We start from the raw sequence: 22,766 nt of genomic DNA on the forward strand, positions 1-22,766 counted from the left end.
AAGGAGGAGAAAAGCAATGGACTTCCAACATGGTAGGCTGGGAAAGCTGAGGGAATCAGCAAGACCTGAAATGCGCAGAGATTGATTATTTCCATGGGACCGGCCAGGGGTTACTGAGAGAGAGGAAGGATTGTGGGGACACCAGAGGTAGATGGAGTTAATGCAGGAGAGATGGGGGACAAGAATTAAAAGGGAATGGAGAGCAAATCTTGCAAAGGTACATCTCACATTGCCCGCTCCAGGAGGAACCCCTCCCCCCACTCTGTGTCGCTTACACACACACACCAGCTGATGTGGTTGGGGTGAGGAGGTCAGAGCAGGTTAACTATGTCTGGTCTCCCTCTGCCCATAGTTAGAACTGTGTAAGGATTTCCAATAATCAGTAGCTAGATATACAAACTTCATATTAAACTTCCTTCTCCCTGCAGTGTCCTCTCCACCTAGGAGAATGCCTGGCATGTAGCAGGTGTTCAACCACATATGTTGAATAAATACACAGATGAATCATAGCAAGAGACACCTCTTACGTGGCAGAAAAAGGGGAACCCAATTCATTGGTTGTATTTTGGAGGTTTTTCCAGAGTATTTGAATGGGGATGTGATGTCTGGTTACTTTCAATCTAAGTCATAACCTGGAACGAAGCTGGGAATATATTCCCCAGGCCAGCTGCTAAACAGTAGAATGCCACCAAGTTGTCAAAGTGGACATCGTAGCTAGTGGAGCACTGGAGTGTATGAGTTCCTGACGCAATGCTGTCTATGAGCAGGGGCTGTATGGGGGCCAGCTGAGCACTGGCCCAGTGCTGCCAGTAGGAAGGGGTGCAGTGTGTGCTGTTGCTCCATTTGAGGATGACTATTCCAGCTCAGACTTTCCACTGAGCCAACTTTCCTTCCTAAGACTTACTCAAATGACAGTAAACATAGTGAAAGAGCATAGACCCACAAATAGAAAAGGAAGGAAAGAGGGCACTTTAGCAGAGAAAGAGATCTCAGCTGATTTTGGGAGACAGAAAGTAGAGGGTGTTTCTTGGTTTAGCTGGTGTGGGAAGCTGTAACCCAGAGTGTGTGCAGAGTGAGAGTATCTCTGAGAGGGGCTCCCCAGCCCTCTGGGCGGTGCCTATGTCAGAGGCACCAACTGATCTGAGAGTGAGGAACACAAAAGCATGACTTAGGTTTGAGCTGGACAAGCTGGGCCAAAAGGACCCTGCTGCCCAGGACTTTGAATCTTGAGCAAATGGCACACAGATAAATGAGAGGGGAAGAGAGCTTCACAGCTGGAGGAACGTGGGAACTCTGTCCAGTGGCAGAGCTAGAGTGTGGAAGCTGTGATGGCAATGTCCTTGCAAAATTGATCTGCCTTTCAGCCCCAGGTATCCAAGAGAACAATAAAAGAGGGGTTTCCTTTCCTCCCTGATTATTACTTACTGAGCAGGCATTATGCCTGAGGGCATCTAAGCATCTTCGGGCCTCAGTTTTTTCATCTGGGAAATGGGGCTAATAAAGGTACCTGTGCCATAGAGTCGTTGTGAGGATATGGATAAAGGTGCCAGTGTCTGGCACCTGATAAATGCTCAGTAAACATTGCACAATAGCACTCTGTGCCCCACTAGGCAGGGCGAGCATTTCCCCACAGCAGGAATCCAGCTGGAGAAAGAGGCAAGTCCATCTTTCTGACTTCCGTCTCCTCAGAGGAAAGCTAGAGACCCATTTCATGGGGGAAAAATAGAAGTGTAACATTAGTTTTCAGTCATTTTTTATCAACAAAAACATCATTTTAACTTCCAAAAATACGCCTGTTTTTTTAATCCCATTTTTAAAAAATTATATTTTATTGTTTATACTGTTACAGTTGTCCTTATTTTTCCCCCTTTGCCCCCTCCACCCAGCCCCCTCCACTCCCTCAGGCAGCCCCCACACCATTGTTCATGTCCATGGGTCATGTGTGTAAGTTCTCTGACTACTCCATTTCTATACTATACTTTACATCCCCGTGGCTATTCTGTAACCACCTACTTGTGCTTCTTAAACCCCTCACCTCTTCACCCATTCCCCCAAAGCCCTCCCATCTGGCAACCATCAATGATTCTGTCTCTGTTCTTCTTGTTTGTTTAGTTTGTTTTTTAGATTCAATTGTTGATAGATATGTATTTATTGCCACTTTACTGTTCATAGTTTTGATATCCTTTTTTTTCTGAGATAAGTCCCTTTAACATTTCACTTAATAATGGTTTTGTGAGAATGAACTCCTTAGTTTTTTCTCCTCTGGAAATTCTGCCCTTCGGTTCTAAATGATAGCTTTGCTAGGCAGAGCAATCTTGACTACAGGTCCCTGCTTATCATGACTGAATATTTCTTGCCAATCCCTTCAAGCCTGCAAAGTTTCTTTTGAGAATACAGCTGGCAGTCTTATGGGAACTTCCCTGTGGGTAACTAACTGCTTTTCTCTTGCTGCTTTTAAGATTCTCTCTTTATCTCTAACCTTTGGCATTTAAATTACGATGTGTCCTGGAGTGGGTCTCTCTGAATCCATCTTGCTCAGACTCATTGAGCTTCCTGGACTTACATGTCTATTTCCTTCACCAAATTAGGTAAGTTTTCCTTCATTATGTTCTCCAATAGATTTCCAATTTCTTGCTCTTTCTCTTCACCTTCTGGCACCCCTGTGATGTGAATGTTGGAACACTTGAAGTTGTCCTAGAGGCTGCTTACACTATTCTCGGGTTTTGGTATTCTTTCTCTTCTTGTTGCTCTGACTCATTGTTTTGAAATTGGTGCAGAAAAAATTTTTGTGATTCTGTAACACTCTGGCCTCAATCTTAGAGAAACAACTTTACATTCCATCAGCTGCCGCTACCTTTACCTATGCTGCCTTTCCTCCCTCCTGACTTGGGAAGTCTTTGGTGATTGAATTTCCCTTTATTCAGGACAGTAGAACATATATCATTTCTATAGGTGTCATTAGAGAGTTACTGGCTCATAAAAAGTGCTTAATTTTGTTTCCAACTGAGGCTACAACAGAGAGGAAAAAATCTAAGCTGAAACCCCAGAGCAGGAGATAAAATTTGCCTAGTAGATCAGCAGGCTGTTTACAGAACCAACAAGTGAAAGTTGTCTGTGGCCCCAGTAACAAAGGCTTATTGCTCACTCAGGCTATAGGCCCATCACAGGTCCGAGACAGACTCTGTCACTGTAGCCACTCCGAGCCTTGATGAGTGATGCAGCTGTCATCTCAAATATTTTCATTGCTCGCCAGAGGGCAAGAGAGATTCTAGAATGTGAACTTTATAGAGTTAGAAGAGGCAACTGCTTTGCAACCCCAAGGAATAAAAGATAAATTAGTGAGATGATTTATTCACTAAAAGCCAGGAAAAAAATATATATATCAAAGGACATGGTTCTCTGCCTTAAGGCTGATTGGCTCAAGGTCCCCACAGTTAAGAGAAAGGGATGTGTTTCTAGAAGGGCTGTGATTGTGGCTTTTGGCATATGAAACTAGAGGCAAGCAGATAAACACCAGCAAAATTTTAAGAGTTGTGAGGCCAAAGACGCCACAGGCTGCAACTAGAAAATCCTGTGACTGATTAAGACTTTAAAGGAGCCCTGAACCTTAACTTTTTATGAGCAACAAGTAGAGGATGTTGCCACAGGAGAGATTATTCCCGAATGCTCTCTCATAGGAGCAGTGACAGAGTATAACAGAAAAGGAAGGGTTTTCCAGGAGGTGGACCAAAGGGCCATGCAGAAAATGGACTGTGGAAGCCCTCCTAGGGAGTTGGAATAGAATGTAATCAGGAAATTTTCCTCATTTGTAGTATAGGGAGCTTCTAATGTCTGTTCACCAGGATTTCTGAAGTGTTATGGTTCAATGACTTGTAAGTCTTCCATTTGTTCCCACTGGGAATTTTTAAGGTGACTGAACTGTCCTAGTTCACCATTGGAGCATGTGTGTGGATGGTGGAGGGGAGGGGAGGAGCTGCAGTACACTTGTATTTTCTCTTCATTGATTTCTGGGCCAACAGGAGCCATATCTGAACCACACATAGGGACTTAACATGCATCACCCCTAGATCCTGGACTTTGAGCTTGATGCCATGACCGGAGGAGACTGTGAAGTGCTCTCCCTTGGGAAGTTGCTGGGTACATTTTGCATTTAGAAAACACAGTGCACCAAATATTAATACTAGGTGACCAGAGAAGTAAGTGGACTGTGGTAATTTATTGATTTTGTTCAACAAATGTTCCTAGATCTCCCCCACTCTGAGAACATGGGGTTGCATTTCATTCTCTCTTGAAGCTGAGTGGGACCGTGTGCCTAGTTATGGTCAATGAGTTGTGAGCTGAGATGACATTGAACTTCTCCCATCAGGATATTCCTAGAAACCTTATCCCCTCTGGCATGGCAACAATCCTATTTAAAATAGGCTGGCTTAGCATCTAGAGTCCCTGAGTAACTGCAGTGAGCAGAAAGGTCTTTGCAGACCTGTGGTAGGACAATGCTATCAGCCCATGATAAACTTATCTTGCTGGTGCCTGCTCAGACTTGGGTGTGGTTTGTCACAGCAAACAACTCATCTTGATAGAATTAAGGAAGACAGATGGAAGACAAACATGACTCTGTCCTTCTTCCCTCTTCCTTTCTGTCATTGATAATCAATTGTGCTTCTTTCCTAGTGAGCATTGATAATGCCTGAGAATCTCCTTCAGTCTCAGTTGACCAAAGTTGACACTCAAGATGACACTCAGTGGCCTGTCTATTTAGGGAGCACTTTAGAGAAGAGAATAATCTGTTCCCACTATGTGGTCAGCTACCACTATAGGTGCCTGTTGGGGCTCCAGGTATGCTTTAAGATCTCTTTACCAAACATGAGGTTCATGACTCCAAGGAGCTGCTAAGTAGGTAATGTTGGACCTTATGGGATGACAGGGATTACCCATCCTCTTTGAGTTTCCTTAATCTCATGAATAATTGGGTTTCAAGATTAGACATCAAGGAATATTGCACTAGTCACAGAGGTTCAAACACCATGAAAAATTGGTAACATGGCAGGCAATACACTCTGCTGGGTTGTCTTGGAAACCAGAGCCAGTTTAGTGGGAAGCGTTGAAACTAGAAATACCTGCTGGCCAACCTCTTCATTGTGTATGTTTCTGGTTCTCAACTTCATTACCTGTAAAATAAGAAAGGTGATAACACCTAACTCACAGAAATGTCAGGAGAACTAAATGTGCTAATGATAAGTACAAGAACCTGCCACGTGGCGGGCCTATGTGGAAAGAAAGGTTTACTAGACACTGTGGGTATTTGACCCTGATCCCCTTTCTCAGGTTAGTGTACCCATCCCCCACCTCAGTGAGTTTCAGCCTCTCCCATCTCCTGGCACACATACTAATTACTAAAATCCTGCTGCATGCTGAAAAGTGTATTTTTTGCCAATCTGACAAAAAAATAGGCATAATTTTGATTCATTCACATCAGATGGCTATTGTTGTGTTGGCTGTTGTCTTTTTTTTTTTAATTTGACAATCTAAGGCAAAAGAGGTCAGTGCCCCTGACCAAATAGTCAGGTATTGCATGTTTTAAAAATTCTTGCGGCACACCGGTTGAAAATTGTTGCCCTAACTGATGCGTTGACAACTAACCACTCTCAGCTTCCTCCCTTCTCTAGAGAATGGCTCTCTGCAGACAGGACCTGCCCTACCCTGGTAGGGATGTCTCCCTCCCACAGTGCCTGACTTACACGGGTGCTCCAAGACGAGCCTCCTTTCCTCATGCACAGACGACTCGAAGTTAGACTTTTCCCGAGACCGTCTGTTTGCTCAGCTCTTTCTCTTTCCTAGCCTGTTTCCCTCGTGACCTTGTGGAGTTTCCTGAAAAGTCCTCTTTCAAGAAAAGAAAAATTGTGGGAACTTGAATCCTGTCTCAGGTGCTGATTCTAGAGAGATTGTACCTAAGACAATAGCTACTATTAATCATTTGTGTGTATGTGTCTGTATTTTTTTTAGTTATCTAAAAACATGTCCTTTTCACTTTCTGTCACTGAGTGATATTTCATACATGTGGTTACACCAATAATAATGGGCCTTGTAAGTCTTTTGACCATTCATGAATAATAAAAAAAATGTGTATTGCTGGTTAAAATATATATATATATAAATAGGTAGTGGTCATGCCCTAACGTTGCTGAAAACTGTAGTGGGCCACCACTTTGAGATGATGGAAATGGATGCGCTCCCCCAGAAAATGCTCCAAAAAGTTTCTTCCATGTCCTGCTCTTAAAGCTGTCGAGGGGGAAAGCGAATGCCATTTGTGACAGAACACAGGGCAAAGGAGAAAGCAATGATGGGAAGGGAAGCTGCTGAGAATAGACCCGGCCAAGGGAGTTCTGGACGGTCCTGCTGGGGTGAGTGCATTCCACAGAAATAGCCTTTCTCATGACATTTGTCTCTTCTAGGACATGCAGCGCTGTGAGCTGGGGACTCCCCGGGGGACTTCTCCGGTACGGACAAGGTCGCCTCATTTCTGGATGTCCTGTTTCTCGTCGGGAGAGCCAGCTCAGTCTCCCATCCTGGTGAGAGGCCGCTTTGGCCAGGCTGAGATTCACTTTCTTCCTCTAAAGAAATCCAGTGTCTTCCCGTGCTGCCAAGAATCAGAGTCTTGGCAAGTAACAGTGGAAAGTGTAGAGGGGCATCTGTGATATTGGATAGTGTAGGTTCGTGATGTCCAGGAAGTGTCTCCAGGAGTAGCGGCAGCATTAGCCCAGGCTGGGTCAGGAGAGGTCTGTCAACAAAGCTCAGACTTTGGGGCTGAGCCCTGGGTTACATGCTAGTGTCCATGCGATGTGGTTAGAAAAGAGGCCAGACTGAGAAGGAGGAAGCTTGGCTTCTTCCAGATGAGTCCCTAAGAAGTTGTGATCAATAATGCTGAGAATGATAATGTCACTGGCAATGGTTGTGACAGATCAGATTAAGTGAACCCTTAATATGAGCCAAGTACTGTGCTAACTGCTTTATGGGTGTTTTCTGGTCAAGCCCCCTGTATCACAGGCATGGTCAGCCCATCCCACAGAGGAGGAAAGTGAGATGAATTGGACAATCCGATGGCCCACAGCTAGGAAGGGGACAGAACCAGGATTTAATCTTGGTTTGCCACTGCGTTACCTCTGATTCATTTTAAACTAGGGTATCAAGTTCCTCATCTTCTCTCTGCAAAAAAGCCATGGCTAAAACTTCCCATATTTGCCCTCTGAGGCCCTTTCTGGATTCCCAGTCTGGAGAAACCTCTGCCTTCTTCACCAACAGGAGTGGTTAGTTTGGGATGAGAAGGATACACAAGCCACTGGAGACAGGAGACGGGCCTCCCGCTGAACTTTTCACGCAGATGAAGGCAGTTCAGAAATTTCACGGCCCCTCCCGCTGAGACCGGTATGTAATCCAGGCCTGGAAAACATCTGGGAAGTGACAGAAACCGTTGGAGAATTCTGAGGGAGCCAGGTCATGCTACGAAAGGAGTGTACCACCGATGACTGCAGTTCTATATTGGCCTTTTTTCCTTCCGCTGGACGACACCAGATTTTTCCAGGCAACGTTTGGACGGCTAACGTCTGATCACCTCAAATCAAGGATAAAAATAGATCTTTGGGTTTAACGTATCCATTCTGACCCAGTGAAGAGGGGGCGTGAGGCGCAGTCACTTTTTATTTGTCTGCTTTTTGGAATTCGTAAGAGTTTAAAGTCATTGCTTTTAAATGTTTGAAAGTTAAGAGCAGCATTTCCATTGGACGGCTTTATTCTCTTCATACTCTTTCTGACAAGCTTTGTGACCCAAAAAACATTCATGAATGTAAGCCTGACTCTGTGGTTCTTTTTTTTTTTTTTTGTCTTTCTTGTTTTTTGTTGTGTTTTTTTTTTGTTTTGTTTTGTTTTGGGGTTTTTTTTTTTCTTAAGACATGAGAAATATGGCCCCTCACTGCTTCCGTGGGAGGAGGAATTCACTGAACTTTAAAAACTACGAGGAAGTAAATTATCAGGCTAAAAACATTTGTGTTTTTGCCAGGAACTCTAGCCTCCCATTCTCGCAGGGCTCTGTCCAGTACGTGGGCATCTCCACCCATGCCTTCCTGTCCGGGCTGAGACGCTGCAAGTGGGGGTCGCACCTCAAGAAAACTCCCCTGGAGGTCCCTGAATCTTCTGCCACCTGAGGTTCTTTGAAGTACAGAATCCTGGCTTCCTGTTTACGCCACTGTGCCTAGATGGAGGGGTGCCCAGAAGTTCTATGTCTTCTGCGAAAGCCACACAGCTTGTCCCTGGCAGATACACTGCTCTGCATAGATCTCCAGTCTTCTGTTGTGGGGCAAGCAGCTGTAGCCAAAGGGCCCACAAGTGCCTCCTGGCGTGTATGGAAAGGTTGCTTTACTTCCTGTAACTTTTCCTTTCAGACAACCTGTCACATCCCAGCAAAGACCCTGCTGAGGGCGGTGGAGCTGGCCAGGCCTAGCACCTTGCTGTTCAAAGAAGAGATTAAAGATTTAATGGGCCCTGTGGCTACCAGCAGAGCTGTACCCACAGCCTTACCCTGTGAGCCTGAGGAAAAAAGCCTTCAGCTTAAACTTACCTTCCCTTCCTAAAAACACTCCGATTTCGCCTGCCTCAGTATTCCTGTTAAAGAGACGGACTCCATTAAGCAGTGTGTGGGCAGCCGGGATTGCAGCAGTGGTCCGCAAATGGGCCTGCTGAAGGCACCGTAGACAGGTCGGTGGAAGATTCTAGTAGAAACTTTCCCATCGCATGCATATGCATGCACACAGGTTTTTTTTTAAAGACTTTTTTTTTAAAGAATTTATTTATTTTTAGGGAGGGAAGGGGGGGAGATAAGAGAGAGAGAGAGAAACATCAATGTGCGGTTGCTAGGGGTCATGGCCTGCAACCCAGGCATGTACCCTGACTGGCAATGAACCTGCGACACTTTGGTTCGCAGCCCGCACTCCATCCACTGAGCTACGCCAGCCAGGGCACACACGTTTTTTTAATAGTGTGTCTGGGAGTGCATGTCCAAGCCTCCCTGGGTCAGGGCCCCAGAGGACATATACAAGAATGTTCATAGCAGCACTGTTTGACACAGAAAAGACAACTGGAAATGAGGCAACTGTCCACTGGCAAGAAAATGGATAACCAAAGTGTGGCACGTTTTACACACTATATCATACAGCAGTGCAAATGGGCCAAATACAGCTACTGGTAAGAGCATGGGTGAACTGAGAAACACAGTGTTTGCTGGAAAAGAGACATGTTCAAAAAGACAACGTGCAGCACGATGCCCTTGTTATCAAGTTCAGAAACAAAGAAAGCTTGTTTATGCATTGCATACGTGTAAGTTTAATCTTTTTTTTTTAAGCAGGGAATGAGAAACACAAAATTCCTAGCCTCAGTTTCCTCTGGGCAGTAAAGCAGGTGAATGGGATAAAGGAGGCACACAAAGGTCAAGGGCAATTACTGGTGATGTTCTGGTTCTTGTCCTGAGTAATGGGGACTGTGTGCTTCTATATCACCCAGTGTTATAACTTAGATACATACAGTTGCATATATTCTGTTGTACGTATGAGATATTATGTTAAAATAATAAGATGAAAAATAAGCTACCTATAGTCATGATGGCTGATAGGATTCCAATTTAGGAGTTCAAAAGTTTAGACATTATTTAATCCAAACCCCTAATTTTGCACAGGCAGAAATGACTTCCAAATTGTGAAGGGACTTAGCCACGCTTCTTCAACTTCTTACTGACTGTGAGGAGGAGATCAGAAGTCCTGTTTCATAACTCTTACTCCACAATTCCTCCTTCCATTCTCATCCCCCAAATTATTATTATTATTTTTTTTTGCAGTGGTAAGTAAAAGCAACATTTAACTGTCCTTCACAATGACAATGAATGGAATAAACGCCTCTGTTCCAGAAGAAAAGGTAAGAAACATGGGGATCATACTCTCTAAACCAGCGCAGTCAAGTTTTCTCTGGCTGTGTCCTCCTGTGATGGAGTGGCTGGCATTGGCGAAACTGTCTCCATACTAAAGTGTTAAGTTTGCCACAACTCTGCTCTGTGACTCTTTGCTGCCATAAAACAGAATGGCCACCTGGATTTTTACCGACCAACACATTTCCTGTAAATAAGATTTTAATAACATTTTAAACAAACACTGATGTGATATAGACTTGAATCCAAAGAAAGAAAAGGAGTGTCTTCTCAAATGAAGTGTCAATTTTCATCAACAATTTAAATAAATTGCTGACATTGGTGAAAAGAATTGCGATGTATCACATCTATGTTTTTAAATTTATTTTAAAACAAATATTTGCCTCCTTCCCCCCACCTCAAGGAGAAAGAGAGAGAACAATTCAACGGGTCCAAGCCATCCTCTTCAGGCTGGGGGTGCCCTGGGGTGTAAAAAGGGAACTTGCTGCCACTCTCTTGTTGTGTTTTCATTCATATATATGTATGTATGTGTGTATATATATATATCTTCCTTTGCCTGAGAATCTCATTATGCTATATGATCCTACTTTTGAAGACCATGCATTTTATTTCCTCAACATGACTGTTAAATGCTTGCCACTTCCTCCCGTAGCAATGATTGTTTCCAATCCTAGAGAAGGACTTGCTGTGTTGGGCTTACTGAAAGACTATATATGTGTACACTCTCCTTTATGAACGATTGAAGGAATTTTTATCAACTGATAGTCATTAGAGCTTTTCACCAACTACTTCCAGTTTTCTTCCTAGGCATCTAGTAAGGCTGAACTTCCCTGCCCCCTTGAAGTTAGGTAGAGCCATGTGACTTGCTTTGGCCATTGAATTACGAGCCGAAGTGAGGTATGTAACATCTGATAGTCAGTGTAAGATTTTCCATGTTCCTATAGATGAAGTCCCTCTCAGACCCTCTCAGACTCTTTCAGTCCAGATGACACTGGGAAAGAGTGCCTCTGTCAACTTGTGATGGACATGCCACGTAAGCAAAAATAAAACTTGATTGTTTTAAATTGCTGAGATTTGAGGGTCAGTCCATCCATAATGGCTTATCCCCGGGGATCCTTTTGATTATACACCGTATTGTCCAACTCGCTAATTTTAGATCATAAGATCTGACTCCAACATATATCTAGACTCCCTAGAAAATATTTATTTGGGAACGGCAGTTTTCAATCCCCAATTTTCTCCAAAAGGAACACTGGAGGCCCTTACTAGGGAAACCAGACTAGCTGAAAATGGGAACCGAAGGCAAGGCAGACAGCAACCAAGAGAAATTGAAATCCACATTTATTGATGAGATATATATGTACATAAAAGTTAAAACACTTAGTGAAATCTTGGATTCACAGATTATTTCCAGTATAGAAAGAATATCCAGTTATTTTATACATGAAATGTTACAGTAATCAGTCCACATTGTAAGAAAGCTTAGGAAGCTAAAGGTGAAGACAAAAGACCCCAACTACCCAAAATGTGCTTTGCCAACCAGGCATTTCCTAGTACCGTACAGAAGAAACACCCACAGATTTAGTTGATGTTTTTACCTTTGTTCCTTCATTAGTCTTTATACACTACGTGCTATACAGATGCTCTACGCTATGTGACTTCAGACCAACGGGGATTGTGAATGTGAGGGAAACAATCATTCTTGTCTTTCATTCTGGACACACAAGAATCTTCAGAGAGAATCCTGCCCAAAGGCTAGCTTTCCTTCAATAAGGGTTCTACCCTGAATTGGACAGAAGTTGAAGAAGCTACATTTTCAAGGAAAACTGTGGCTGTTCACCATGTGTAGACCCCCTGACTTCACTCCCTGGAGAAGCCACTGAAAATTAACCCACTTTGTGCCCTTAGGGGATCTCTTAGGCTTCACTCGTCTTGCAGAAAGAGAAGAGGCCCAAATGCACATGGCCATCCTTCTCTGTCCTTGCAGAGGAGGAGGGGGTTACAGGAACTATAGACTCCACAGCATCCCATTCAGTGATAATGCGTGTTTTAGGCAGCAAGTGTATCATTGCATTAGTTAGTATCACCTTCGGTCACTCAAAACATGCACGCAGAGCCTACTAGGTAGAATTCATACTCCCTTCACTTATGTGGGATCTGTGCTTTATCAGTTGCCTTTCTGCAACCCCAAAGCTGTACAATGACCGTGCTTGTGCTTCTAGTGCCCAGCTTTCACTGACACCTGTGCAGTTTATTGCCAGAACTGTGCTTTCGTGGGGTTTGGCCTGCATGGCAGCTAGTCAGGAAATACCTATTCAGTACCATGACTCAAGAAACCAAGGGAGACAAGGCTCTTCTGAACCTTTAAGTCGTGAGCATCATGATCAGCATTTGGCAATCAGAGAGGCAGACCTTTACCTGAGGACGTGATGCTAACACGCACAGAAACAGACTGACCTTCTGTGTCTCTGAGCCCCATCCACCAAGCAGAGGAGGGCTGTAGATAAATGCCCTCATGCTAAACCTGGCTCGGCTTAGGCAATCAAAAGCTCCACAGCTGCATTCACCATGGTGAATCATACAGGTGGCAGACGACCTTTCACTGAGGATCATGGCCCACGGCTAGCTAACTCTCCCTTGCGCTGAATTGCGTGTCTACAAAGATGCTCGATGCACACAAACTTCAGTCATTGGTACAAAGGATTCATGGATAAGTTCTTCACTGATAGGCATCCCCAAATCACATAAAGAAAAAGGAGAGCTGACTCACTACTAGGTATCTAAAAAAGAAAACAAGGGTTTTCAAAACACCAGTGAACAAGTCTACTACATTTAGATGAACAGTCAAGAATAACATTGAAATTATATCTATGCACCATTTCACTGAAATTACACATAGATACCTACAGTATTGCTACACAAGTGCATAGGCACTGTTCTTCATGCGTGAACCAAGTGTTACTGTGTACACACAAGAACTTCATGCTTTGACAGCTATCTGTACTTGGAAATCACAGGTACAATCGTTGCCAGTTGAGGGAACTTCTAATCTGTTTGCTTGATGAGGAGCAAGCTCAAATATATCCCAGTGCACTTACTATGTAACTGACTACATCTTAGAACATGGCAAGAATGCTAGCCCTATGAGCATATTGGAAAAGGTGTGTTTGGTGGAAGGAACTGGGCTGTCTCCAGTGCAAGGGGAGGCGTGTGGCTACATGGGCTCCAGGGCCAGTGCTGACTCTACAGAGTGGTGGGGGTTTAGCCTCAGCACACCAAGGCCCTCAATACCAACCAGAAGGGCTTTTAAAAACATCTAAATGGATACTTGCTCTGGAGGTAGGAAGGTGGAAGAAAGACCCCCTTTGAAGTGACTACTGATTTGCCTTGGGAAATGACATAGACTATTATTCACCTGAGGACAGAATCTACCTGGGCTGCTTCTAAACAATTTCAGTATGACTTGAACTCCCACCTATAGCCCCAGGATTGCTTTGTTGTTTTTTCCTGAAAATATGTGTCCAATTCACATAACAATGTGACATTTATTACCAATTTCCTTGGCAAGAATGAACTGCAATACATCTGTCCTGATTTGCTTCCTAGCATTAACCTCAATCTCAGCTGTTGGAATTTTCCCAAGCCAATTTTTACATAAATTACTAAGAAGGAGACTCTGGGATACAGATGATCCTGCGATTATCACCTTCTTTTCCAGCATCTCGGAGAAAAGTATACTTCAAATGCTTAACTGGAAAAACAAGGCCTGGTGTCAAAAATAAGAAGTCAGCACCATCCCTCGAGTTACAGAGACTAGCTGGTAAGATGCATATACTAATCAGCGAAGGGATTTAAGGGTTCCTTGTTCTTTAGGGTCATTTTGTTCATCGCACTGCAAAGGGCAGGATCCCTGCCTCTTTGCAATGTGGCTCAGGAAACAACTGATAGCTCTAAGTTGCTGCCGAAACTTCTTGTGCTGTGATTGGTTATAATTCTACGTAGGTGGTTATATAGAAAATACCATAAGAAAATATCTGTCTGCAAAATTACAGATACTAAATAGAGGAATTCAGTCTACACTGAGTTCTTTATGATTTATGAAGAATAGATACAAACCTGGAACATTATTAAAGGCTAACTCAATATTAAACATATAATATCCAGGACTATAAATACATTTTCTCATGCTCTTTATAAATAATAGCAAAGAAGTCCAGGGATTTGTTTAAAAAAAAAAAGAGTATAAGATTGGGCTGGAGGAATTCGTGAGTTTGGGGTACAATACTGACCGAGGGCAATATATTGATTGGCTCTAGTAGCATAGATTCTTATCAGGAAGCCAAAATAGATCTGCTGGCAGCAAGATCCAATTAGATTCACAGTTTGCCAGCTCTCTCCTCAAGCTGTAGAAAACAAATAGAAAAACAATATACAAAAATCCTCACAAAAGTAGTTTTTTTATATACAAATCTCTATAGTGACCAGATCATCTGATCTGTGCTGTGCAATGTGGAGCTACGAGGCTGAGGTTCACCGGGGGAAGGAGGAAGGGAGTGCGTGAAGGGGGATGCGTGGGAAGGTCTGGATGCCTAAGGATGAGCTCCTGGTGGGGAACAAACTCTCCTGGAATACTAAGCAACCAGAGTGCCAGCTTTCTGATCTTCCATCTCAGGGAATTCACTCCACACGGAGAAACCTCAGAGACACGCTCGACTGACTTCCTTGGCTCGTGTGTGCGTCTCTCTCCTACCCAAGGCAGCAGGCTGGTGTTGAGCCAGGCGAAGTGGTTGCTGAGAGAAGAAATGGGGCCCCAGGAGGAGTGAGGCTCTGCTTGCATCATCCCCATCTCCGTGGGGGACAACGGCAAAGGTGTCAGTGGCCCGTTACGTTCCAACACTCACCCAGAAACTGGGGTGTCTCCAGCAGAAGTGGAGACTTATTGCTACCCATGCCCTAGGTCTAGTGCTGATGCCGCAAGGCAGTGGGTTCTGTTCCAGTAGCAGGTTTTATTCTCAGCACAGGAGGGCCTTATATAACCATCAGAAGGGCTTTAAAATAGGAAAATGGACACTTGGTCTGGAGGTAGGAAGATGAAGCAAGGCTGGACATAGCAACAAACAGATTAGTCATTATGCAGAATATTATGTAGAATGAATGAAATAAGAATCAGGGGGCTTCTCTTACTTTTCTACAAGTTCGTCTATGGGTCACTTAAGGAATGATCTTTTTCTTGCTGCTCTTGCATCAGGTCTTCTGCCCTAAAAATGTAATGATGGAAAAAGCTAACCCAGTCCTTTCAGTCCTAGTCTTATATCTGGTTACCCCAAATCTAAAGAGCCGAAGTCTCCTCTAGTGGTAAAGGTGCTCCCAACACAATACACATCAAATCTGTTCCATATTTAGCAAGTTTGGACACAGGGCAAGGAAGCAAGCAGTGGCTCACTACAGCAGAAACAGGAAGTACAACAGCTTGTTCAAGGCCATAGCTGGTAGCACACGCCTCACAGACAGACCATGCAACCTGTCAATCCTAGAAACTCCTCAGGCATTGGAGAGGGCGGCAACAGCCAGCCTGACTCTATTCTTGTCAGATAGAACTTTTCTACCTGTGATGTGAAGCATACCAAGAGGAAAACTGGAAAATGAATTCGACCAAATACCCCTGTGTATCTCTCTGGAGAAAGGACTTGCCTCAGGCCCTGCTGCGCATGGGCCGTGCGTGTCTACGCACAGGAGGAGAGGGAAGGCATTTACAGACCATTGCTGTTATTGTGTAAGTCTTGCACCAAATTTCATAAGACTGTTCAGTTCATTTGCCAAAGGCTCCCAGACTCCCATACTGGGTTGGCAATTGGGATTGTTTGGAGAAAACTGTGTTTTGGGTGTTCAGAGTGGGCTCTGTTGCTATAGCAGGAATGATGCAAGAGCTCGAGTGAGGCTGTAGACGCGTCCAGTCCCGTTATGGTGACTCTGGCAGTATTTTTCCCTGAGCTGAATTGCGACTTTGACTAGGACAGTGAGTTTAAGTAAAGAGCAGTTTTATAAAAGTATGTCTGTTTGTGTTCCAAAACACCAAGTGGTGGATTAACGTGGCCATCTTCCAAGCTTGTAAAACATCAATAAAGAGAGAGGCTTGAATTTAATTTCTCCCAAAGGGAATGAGAAGAATCCAAATTGATTAGTCATTATTGTGGGCCCCTCTGACTTAAAATATAAAGTAATATTTTATAGTAATAAGCCTCTTAGGAAAAAAGAAATTAAAGCAGAGGTCATAATATCAAGGATTCTTAGGGCTGGAAGCTGGTTTTAATCATTTAATGCAACTCCCTCCCTTTATGTATGGGAAGGAATGAGGTTTGGGCATAAAGCAACTTGCATAAATTATACAGCTGACAACTGGCAGAGTCTAAGTCAAGTGTTTCCTCTACCCAACTGTGTTATTTCTCACTGTTTCTATGGCACTACCCAAATTAGCTGCGTTATGCTCTAAAATCAGATACTGTTCAATGAAGATCCCCTGTCATCTTTTCAACAACTAACCCTTGTACTCACTCAGGGTCATTTATGAAACTGTCTCTTCAGCAGCAGCAATGATACATGGAATAAGAAAGGAAGCAAAAGAGTGAGACATTGGGCTTTCATTCTGGGAAAACCATAAGCAGCTTTGAACTTAACTCCACTCAAGGAGAGCGGTCTGCCCGTAACGCAGCCTGCTCCCAATGGCACTCAGTAGCCTTCCTTCCGGGTGTTAGCCAGAAATGACCACAGATACAGAGACCACTAATCTCCTCTGACAACTGGAATTACAAAACTCTCACTTTAGAATGACTTCAGGCTCTCAGCTTAAACTTAATCTTCCCGGGCTCTCAGGTCCTACTCCCCTTATTCAAAGAGCAAGTATTACAATAACTGAAAATTTCCATGTGGTCCTTTGTCTCCTCTTGGGATGAGGTCATCTGGAGAACAAGCAAAGCAAAAGCAGCGACCCAGACAAGTGATGGACCCACGAGTCTGACAGCAGTGACGTGGCAGAGCTGCCCCACTGGGTGTAACTGCTGAGCACTTTCAGTGATCAGACCAGGCAGGAGCTGCTGAGACTTGTTGAGCAAGTCAGAACTACAAGGATTCTCTTCGAGCTTGTGTGTACCTATTTGAACTTGCTGCTGTACTCCTGGGAAAAGATAGCACAGACAGAAGCTCTGACTCGGACAAGAGTGAAATACTGTACCCTCACTTTTGCTGTGGAGAACAGAGGGAAGTGTGGTATTGCAAAACCATGGCAGGGTTGGGTTTCCTTTTGGGGACCCAGTAGGTGAGTTGCCCAACTCCGGAAGGGCTTCTGGACTTTCAACACACATGAAAATGACATACTTCTCAATCCACGAGTAGAAATGACCTGAGACCCTCGAATCGCTCAGTTGTGGGATTGCTGGTGTTATCTACCAGGAGAACATCCACCCCAAACTGATTTTCCCCTAAGCCTTTCTCAGCTTCCAGCCTAAATCCAGGTACAGGCATCTTGGTATCCTTGCTTTAGGTTTGCAGAAACATCCAGGCTAGCTAGCAGTTGGAGAACAGAAGTAAATATGTCTTTTACGAGACATGGTTAACTTCCGCAGGAAATGAGACTACAGGTGGTGTTTCTGCACCCAATGGCAAGTAAGGAGTTGAACCTGATAGCTATCTGGTTTGGATGTCATCACCTGAAGTCCTACACTGAGGTTCTCTGTGACCTATGATTGCCTTGATTCTCTGGTGCACTTTGCATGGGAAGTACATCCTCAAAGACCTCAGATAAAGCCTCACCTTGAGAGATACATCATTAGATTTGCTACATAGAATTGTTAGTAGGTAATCTAATGATAATTCCCCTTGGGTTTCCCCGTGGGCAAAAATGAGATAGGGAAGGATAAAAGTCTGCTTAGCTGGTTTTCTTCTGAAACAGTTCTGATGCCTAAAAAGAGTAAATGAGTTTATAATAAAATGGTTTTGCCAAAGCCAATTTACAAACCTTACAGAATGCAGTGTATGTATCTGGCCTGCCATATCTGTAAATAAATGTAACATGTATGCATCATCACATATTAATGGATGATTATAAGCATTTATATCTGTGTTGGAGCTATTAACATCAATCTAGATATATCACTGGCAGGTCACACATGTCCTATTTAGAAAAAGTCATCAGAGGTACACCCTGGGTCTATGTGTTCTGTTTATGGCACATATACGGGGCAAGGAAAACCCCAATGAACATGGCAGGAGAAAAATGAATGAGGCCAAAAAAAAAATCAAAGGACACAGTCATATGTCAGTTCTACATGTATCCTGGATTGTCAGGCTTGCCTTGAATTTGAGAAAGTGTTCGTTTTTAATATGATTAGTTGAATCCAGATTAAATGTGATCTCGTAAGTATATATTCTCATGGAACATACTGCATGTGGTCTCAAACCAGAAATGTCCACTTAGTTAAGCTGTGCACATTGTTTCTTCTGAACACATTGTCCCTTATATATCTATGAGCTAACTGGGTGACTAGAAGAGAGGTGAAAACAAACAGACAAGAGAAGACATTTAAGCAGCGTCTTGGGAAGACAGCCTTAGACTACCCCTTCAGGCGTGTACGCGTGTGGGAAGCTGGCCTTAAACAGCAAAGCCCGCAAGCTCCTAGCTGCCTTGCCCAGCTCTTTCTCCTCTCACAGAAAAGCTCTTGCAAATGCCACTTACAGACAATCCTTAACAGTTTCACAGCTGAATCCAGAAACCGTCCCCTTGGCCCACAGCATCTGCTGCAAAGGATACATTTCCCACAACTACAATTCAGCACATCCTTGGCCACCCGATGTTAACTGTCCATTGAATGAAAATAAAGATCAGTGCCACCTTTCAAAAGCAAAAATCTGCTTAATACTGCCCCATAATAATCCTTACCCAACATAACCAGGGTTTGAGAGACAAAAACAACAACCACCACAAAACCTGAAGTCTCATGTCTTTTGTATGATCCAAAGGTGTCTGATGTGGAAGGGAAAAGTCACAAGGAGTAGGTAATAAAGGGTACGTGATGTCCATGGGTAGCCTGTCTTTAGGGAATTTAGGGTCTGTCCCTGTTCCTGGATATCTCAGCATCTCTGCTGGCCTCAGGTGACCACCTGACTCCCATGTTTGGACCTAGGTTCCCGCACATGCCTCAGGGTCAAATGTGACTTTCTCCCTGATCCCTGTTCACGTCCTCAGCACAGTCCCAGGGCCAGACACCTTAGAAAAAGACTATGGGTTATCCAACAGAACATGATAGTAGAAACATTGAAACATTTTAACTTACACACTCATTCAGGACACGTTGGGTGTCTACAGCATGCAAGGCACGGTGCTACTCCAATTACATCATTTGTTCCCCAGCCTTGCACAGCCTTGCTAGCGTTCCATCTATGAGGTTGTGTGGAGCCATCCTCTGTCCCCACTGCAAGGTTCCAGGCTGCCTGGACTTTGCCAAAGGAATGTCCCCTTTTTAGAATTTTGCACATGTGCTTGTTTGCTGTTCCTTTCCACAGAGGAGACGGGGGAGGAAGGCTGGCTCTGCTCCCAACTGTGTCCTGTTACTGGTTTTATGTGCTTTGATATGATATAACAAACAGCCTTCTGCAGTACATACTAGATAAACGACAGTCTTCCCATTTATCCAGAGACAGTATTAAAAGAGGCATAGTCAACACAACTGTCCCCCATGCATAAGGAGAGTAAAATGGTTAGTTAGGCCTTCCGGTTAACTGAGAATCTGGAGGAAATACCTTGAGGATCAAAAACGTCTTTTTGTTAGAAACCCTAGCCAGAAGTTTATGGGGGAGACAAAGTGGAGCAGAGATCAAAATAATCCCTCTTGATTTCACTATATAGCAGAGGAACGCAAACCAAAGATAAATGAATTTGAATATTTGAATCTGGTCAAAATGTATGCTGACCGTGTGCTCCCTTACACAATATATACAGCGGTTCTACGCAAATTACATTCTAATCCATTATCACATTGAGAGCAAATCATGTAACACACTCTGAAATTTCAACGACAAATGCCCACAGACTAGGGAGGACAGAGCAGAGGCCCCATGGGGTCCATGCCAGCTGTCTTTAAGACTGTGGCCCCCACGACCACCCTCTGAAACATTTACCTCAAAGAGCACACAGAAGGTAAATGGTCACAGTTCCCCAAGACAGGTACTTGCTTTTATCAACACAGGGGCAAACTCTACAAGACATTGAAGGAGAACTACTTCTAGAGGCTTCTGACAGAATCTCGTGTGTGTGTGACAAGGTGAAGAAGCATGGAGAACACTCAAATAACACACTGGGTGTCCGCTCGTCATCCCAAGCCCCTGGAGTGGCGTGCTCTAGTCGTGTCCCCTGGGAGAAGAGCGGCCACGGCTCTGCATCGGGAGAGAAGAGGGAAGCTGGCAAGAATGCACCTTCAGTTCAAACCGGTTCCTCCAGCAGCCTCCATTCCGACGATAATACAAGTGAGAAAATTAGACGGTTACGAAGCATTATTTGGCAAAGACACAGCACCATGCCTATCACTGACTCACAACAGATCCTCTAAGCCTCAGCTAACAGATTAAGTAAACATAGAAACATAGGTATTTTTTTTTCCTTTTGAAAGAATGCTTGTTTATATCCTCTTTTACCATACGATATGCTGGGGATTTTATTCAAGAACTTGCTGAGAGTCATATTCTTATTTTTCACGTTTCCAAGGTTCTTCCTCAACACTGCCGTCTGCCGACTTTCCGTTGGCTGCCAGAGTTACCTGAAAATATCATCAATATCCAGCTTACAGGCCGAGAACCAGAAAAGCACCCCATGGGTCATGTGGAGGAGCACAAGATCCAGGTTAGACTACACGACTCCAATATTAGTTTTAAATGTGGTTCCTCACAAGTGGGTTTTGAGCTGGTCTTGGTTCTCAACACTGATTTGCGAACATTAAAAAAATAATACTTATTTGCCTTGGGAGTTGATATTGAGGGACCGGAGACACTTGGGAATTTCGGAGGATAGCTTTTGATATGCTTTTAGGGCTGTGGGGGTGTCAAACTACCCATAGACCCATCACACAATAACGCAGTCTTTAAATGACAGTGCCCATGTGCTACTCCATACAACCACAGAGAAAAACATCTAGAACTAAGCAGCTAGTTGTACTCATGCATATGAAAGGTTCAGTTGCCAGGAGGCCAGGTGAATTTCATACATGTCCAATTTTAAAATCAGATAGCCTGATGGTCTGGATACCAAATAAGCTCTGCAAGCTTTAAAAATTAAAAATAAAAAGGGAGGGAGTGAATCCGGAGATCAGGGACATGGATATGTAAATTACTTCAGTGCAGACATTTAGCAATCAGATATAATCACCAGACTGTACACTGTTTTCCTGGCTCTAAGCGAACTGAACCTTACACAGAATGGGAGGTTTTCCCCTCTGCTTCTACGTTGTTCCTAGCTTACCTTCCATCTGTCTGTCCTCAACGTCATGTGCAAACTTAAACCCACGACTGATATTCCACATAATGGAGAGACTGGATTTATGGAAGCATTAGAATATGGAGACATGACAAACGCAGCAACGTTTGAAAGAAATCTGACCTTCTTACCCAAGTGGAAGTGAAACGCATGCGTCATGAACACACACAACATGCTGGGAACAGAAAGTCAAGCGCCCCTCATGAACCAAGCAAATGAAAATAAAAACTAGTCATTCCTCCAGTCCCCATTGGCCCCCAAGTGTTTTTTTTTAGAAAAATCATGCAACAAGCAATGACCACCTTACATGCAGTTACTATGATTAAAATAAAAAAAAAGTTATTGCATAACTTCAAACTACTATCACAAGGCAAGAATTTGAAAACAGAGAGACCAACATGACATAACAATGCTCATCGTGGTTAAAGTTTTGACCAGAGCTGCAGCAAATTTGTTTCCCCTTCAGTGAACTGTCAGGAGAGACGTCCAGAAAGGAACAAACTGTCTGCGTGGAGAAAGCTGCCCGTTCACTCTGACCTTGAATGTGCCTCTTTGGTTTTCAGCGATGAACCAGATCCATAGCTGTGCAAAACTATAAATCACAGTGTGGTGCCTTTGCAAAACCAGACAGCACTTGGGGGACAGGGCTGTTCTTTTTTCTTTTACTTTTTTTTTTTAAATGGTGAGCCTTGTGTTTCAAAAGTAGCTGGGAGAGCAGCTTATTTGGCATTTCTTTTCTGGCTGGGCTAAAGCAATCTGGGACTCCTCTCCCTGATCCATTCCACCCCTCCTGCTCCAACCACCTGGGTAAGAGGAAAGCAAAAATGGGGAGGACGCTGCCAGTAAGCATTGATGTCACCCATCTCAGTGTTTGAAACAGTGAAACTAAGAATGGGCCAGAAGGAAATTCAAAGGCATGAATAAATGTGATTCAGCTATTCTGGGAAAGTGTGCAAATTCATCTCCATAGATCTGGCTGCCTCCTCACATTCGCGTCAACTCATTTAGTTGGTCTAGGGCAAGAAGAGTCTATTTGCCTCACCTAGTAAAGGCTGGGGACCAACTAAATTTCCCTGAGCTGAAGCCAGTCACTTCGCTAACAGAATGCAAACAGCCAAGATAGTTGTGAAAGCAATAAGGCCATATCATCCTTTCCATGACCTGCTCAGTTTCACCATTTGACATCTAACTGCTAATTCATCAATAACTTTGCAGGTGGTTGGTTGGGTAGTCACTTATAGAGAGAGGCTAAGCCACTATCTGTATCAAACTGTCCAGCAA

The 22,766-nt window shown here is 43.8% G+C and overlaps 1 protein-coding gene across 8 annotated transcripts in view; it reads right to left on the reverse strand.

Moving 5' to 3' along the window:
• Positions 1–11,291: 11,291 nt before the first annotated feature.
• SLC1A2 (solute carrier family 1 member 2) overlaps positions 11,292–22,766 on the reverse strand; it is a 143,421-nt gene continuing 131,946 nt past the window's right edge. For 6 of the 8 annotated variants that reach the window (XM_028515718.2, XM_028515719.2, XM_028515717.2 and 3 more), the window contains exon 11: positions 11,292–20,772. In XM_028515718.2, the coding sequence (XP_028371519.1) occupies positions 20,701–20,772 (72 nt within the window). In that variant the 3' untranslated portion in view covers positions 11,292–20,700. Of the gene's footprint in view, positions 21,542–22,766 lie in introns of all 8 variants that reach the window. The other 2 variants (XM_036029246.1, XM_036029245.1) reach the window with 2 other exon arrangements.

This window comes from Phyllostomus discolor, chromosome 6, assembly GCF_004126475.2.
Source record: "Phyllostomus discolor isolate MPI-MPIP mPhyDis1 chromosome 6, mPhyDis1.pri.v3, whole genome shotgun sequence".
Classification (NCBI taxonomy): domain Eukaryota; kingdom Metazoa; phylum Chordata; class Mammalia; order Chiroptera; family Phyllostomidae; genus Phyllostomus; species Phyllostomus discolor.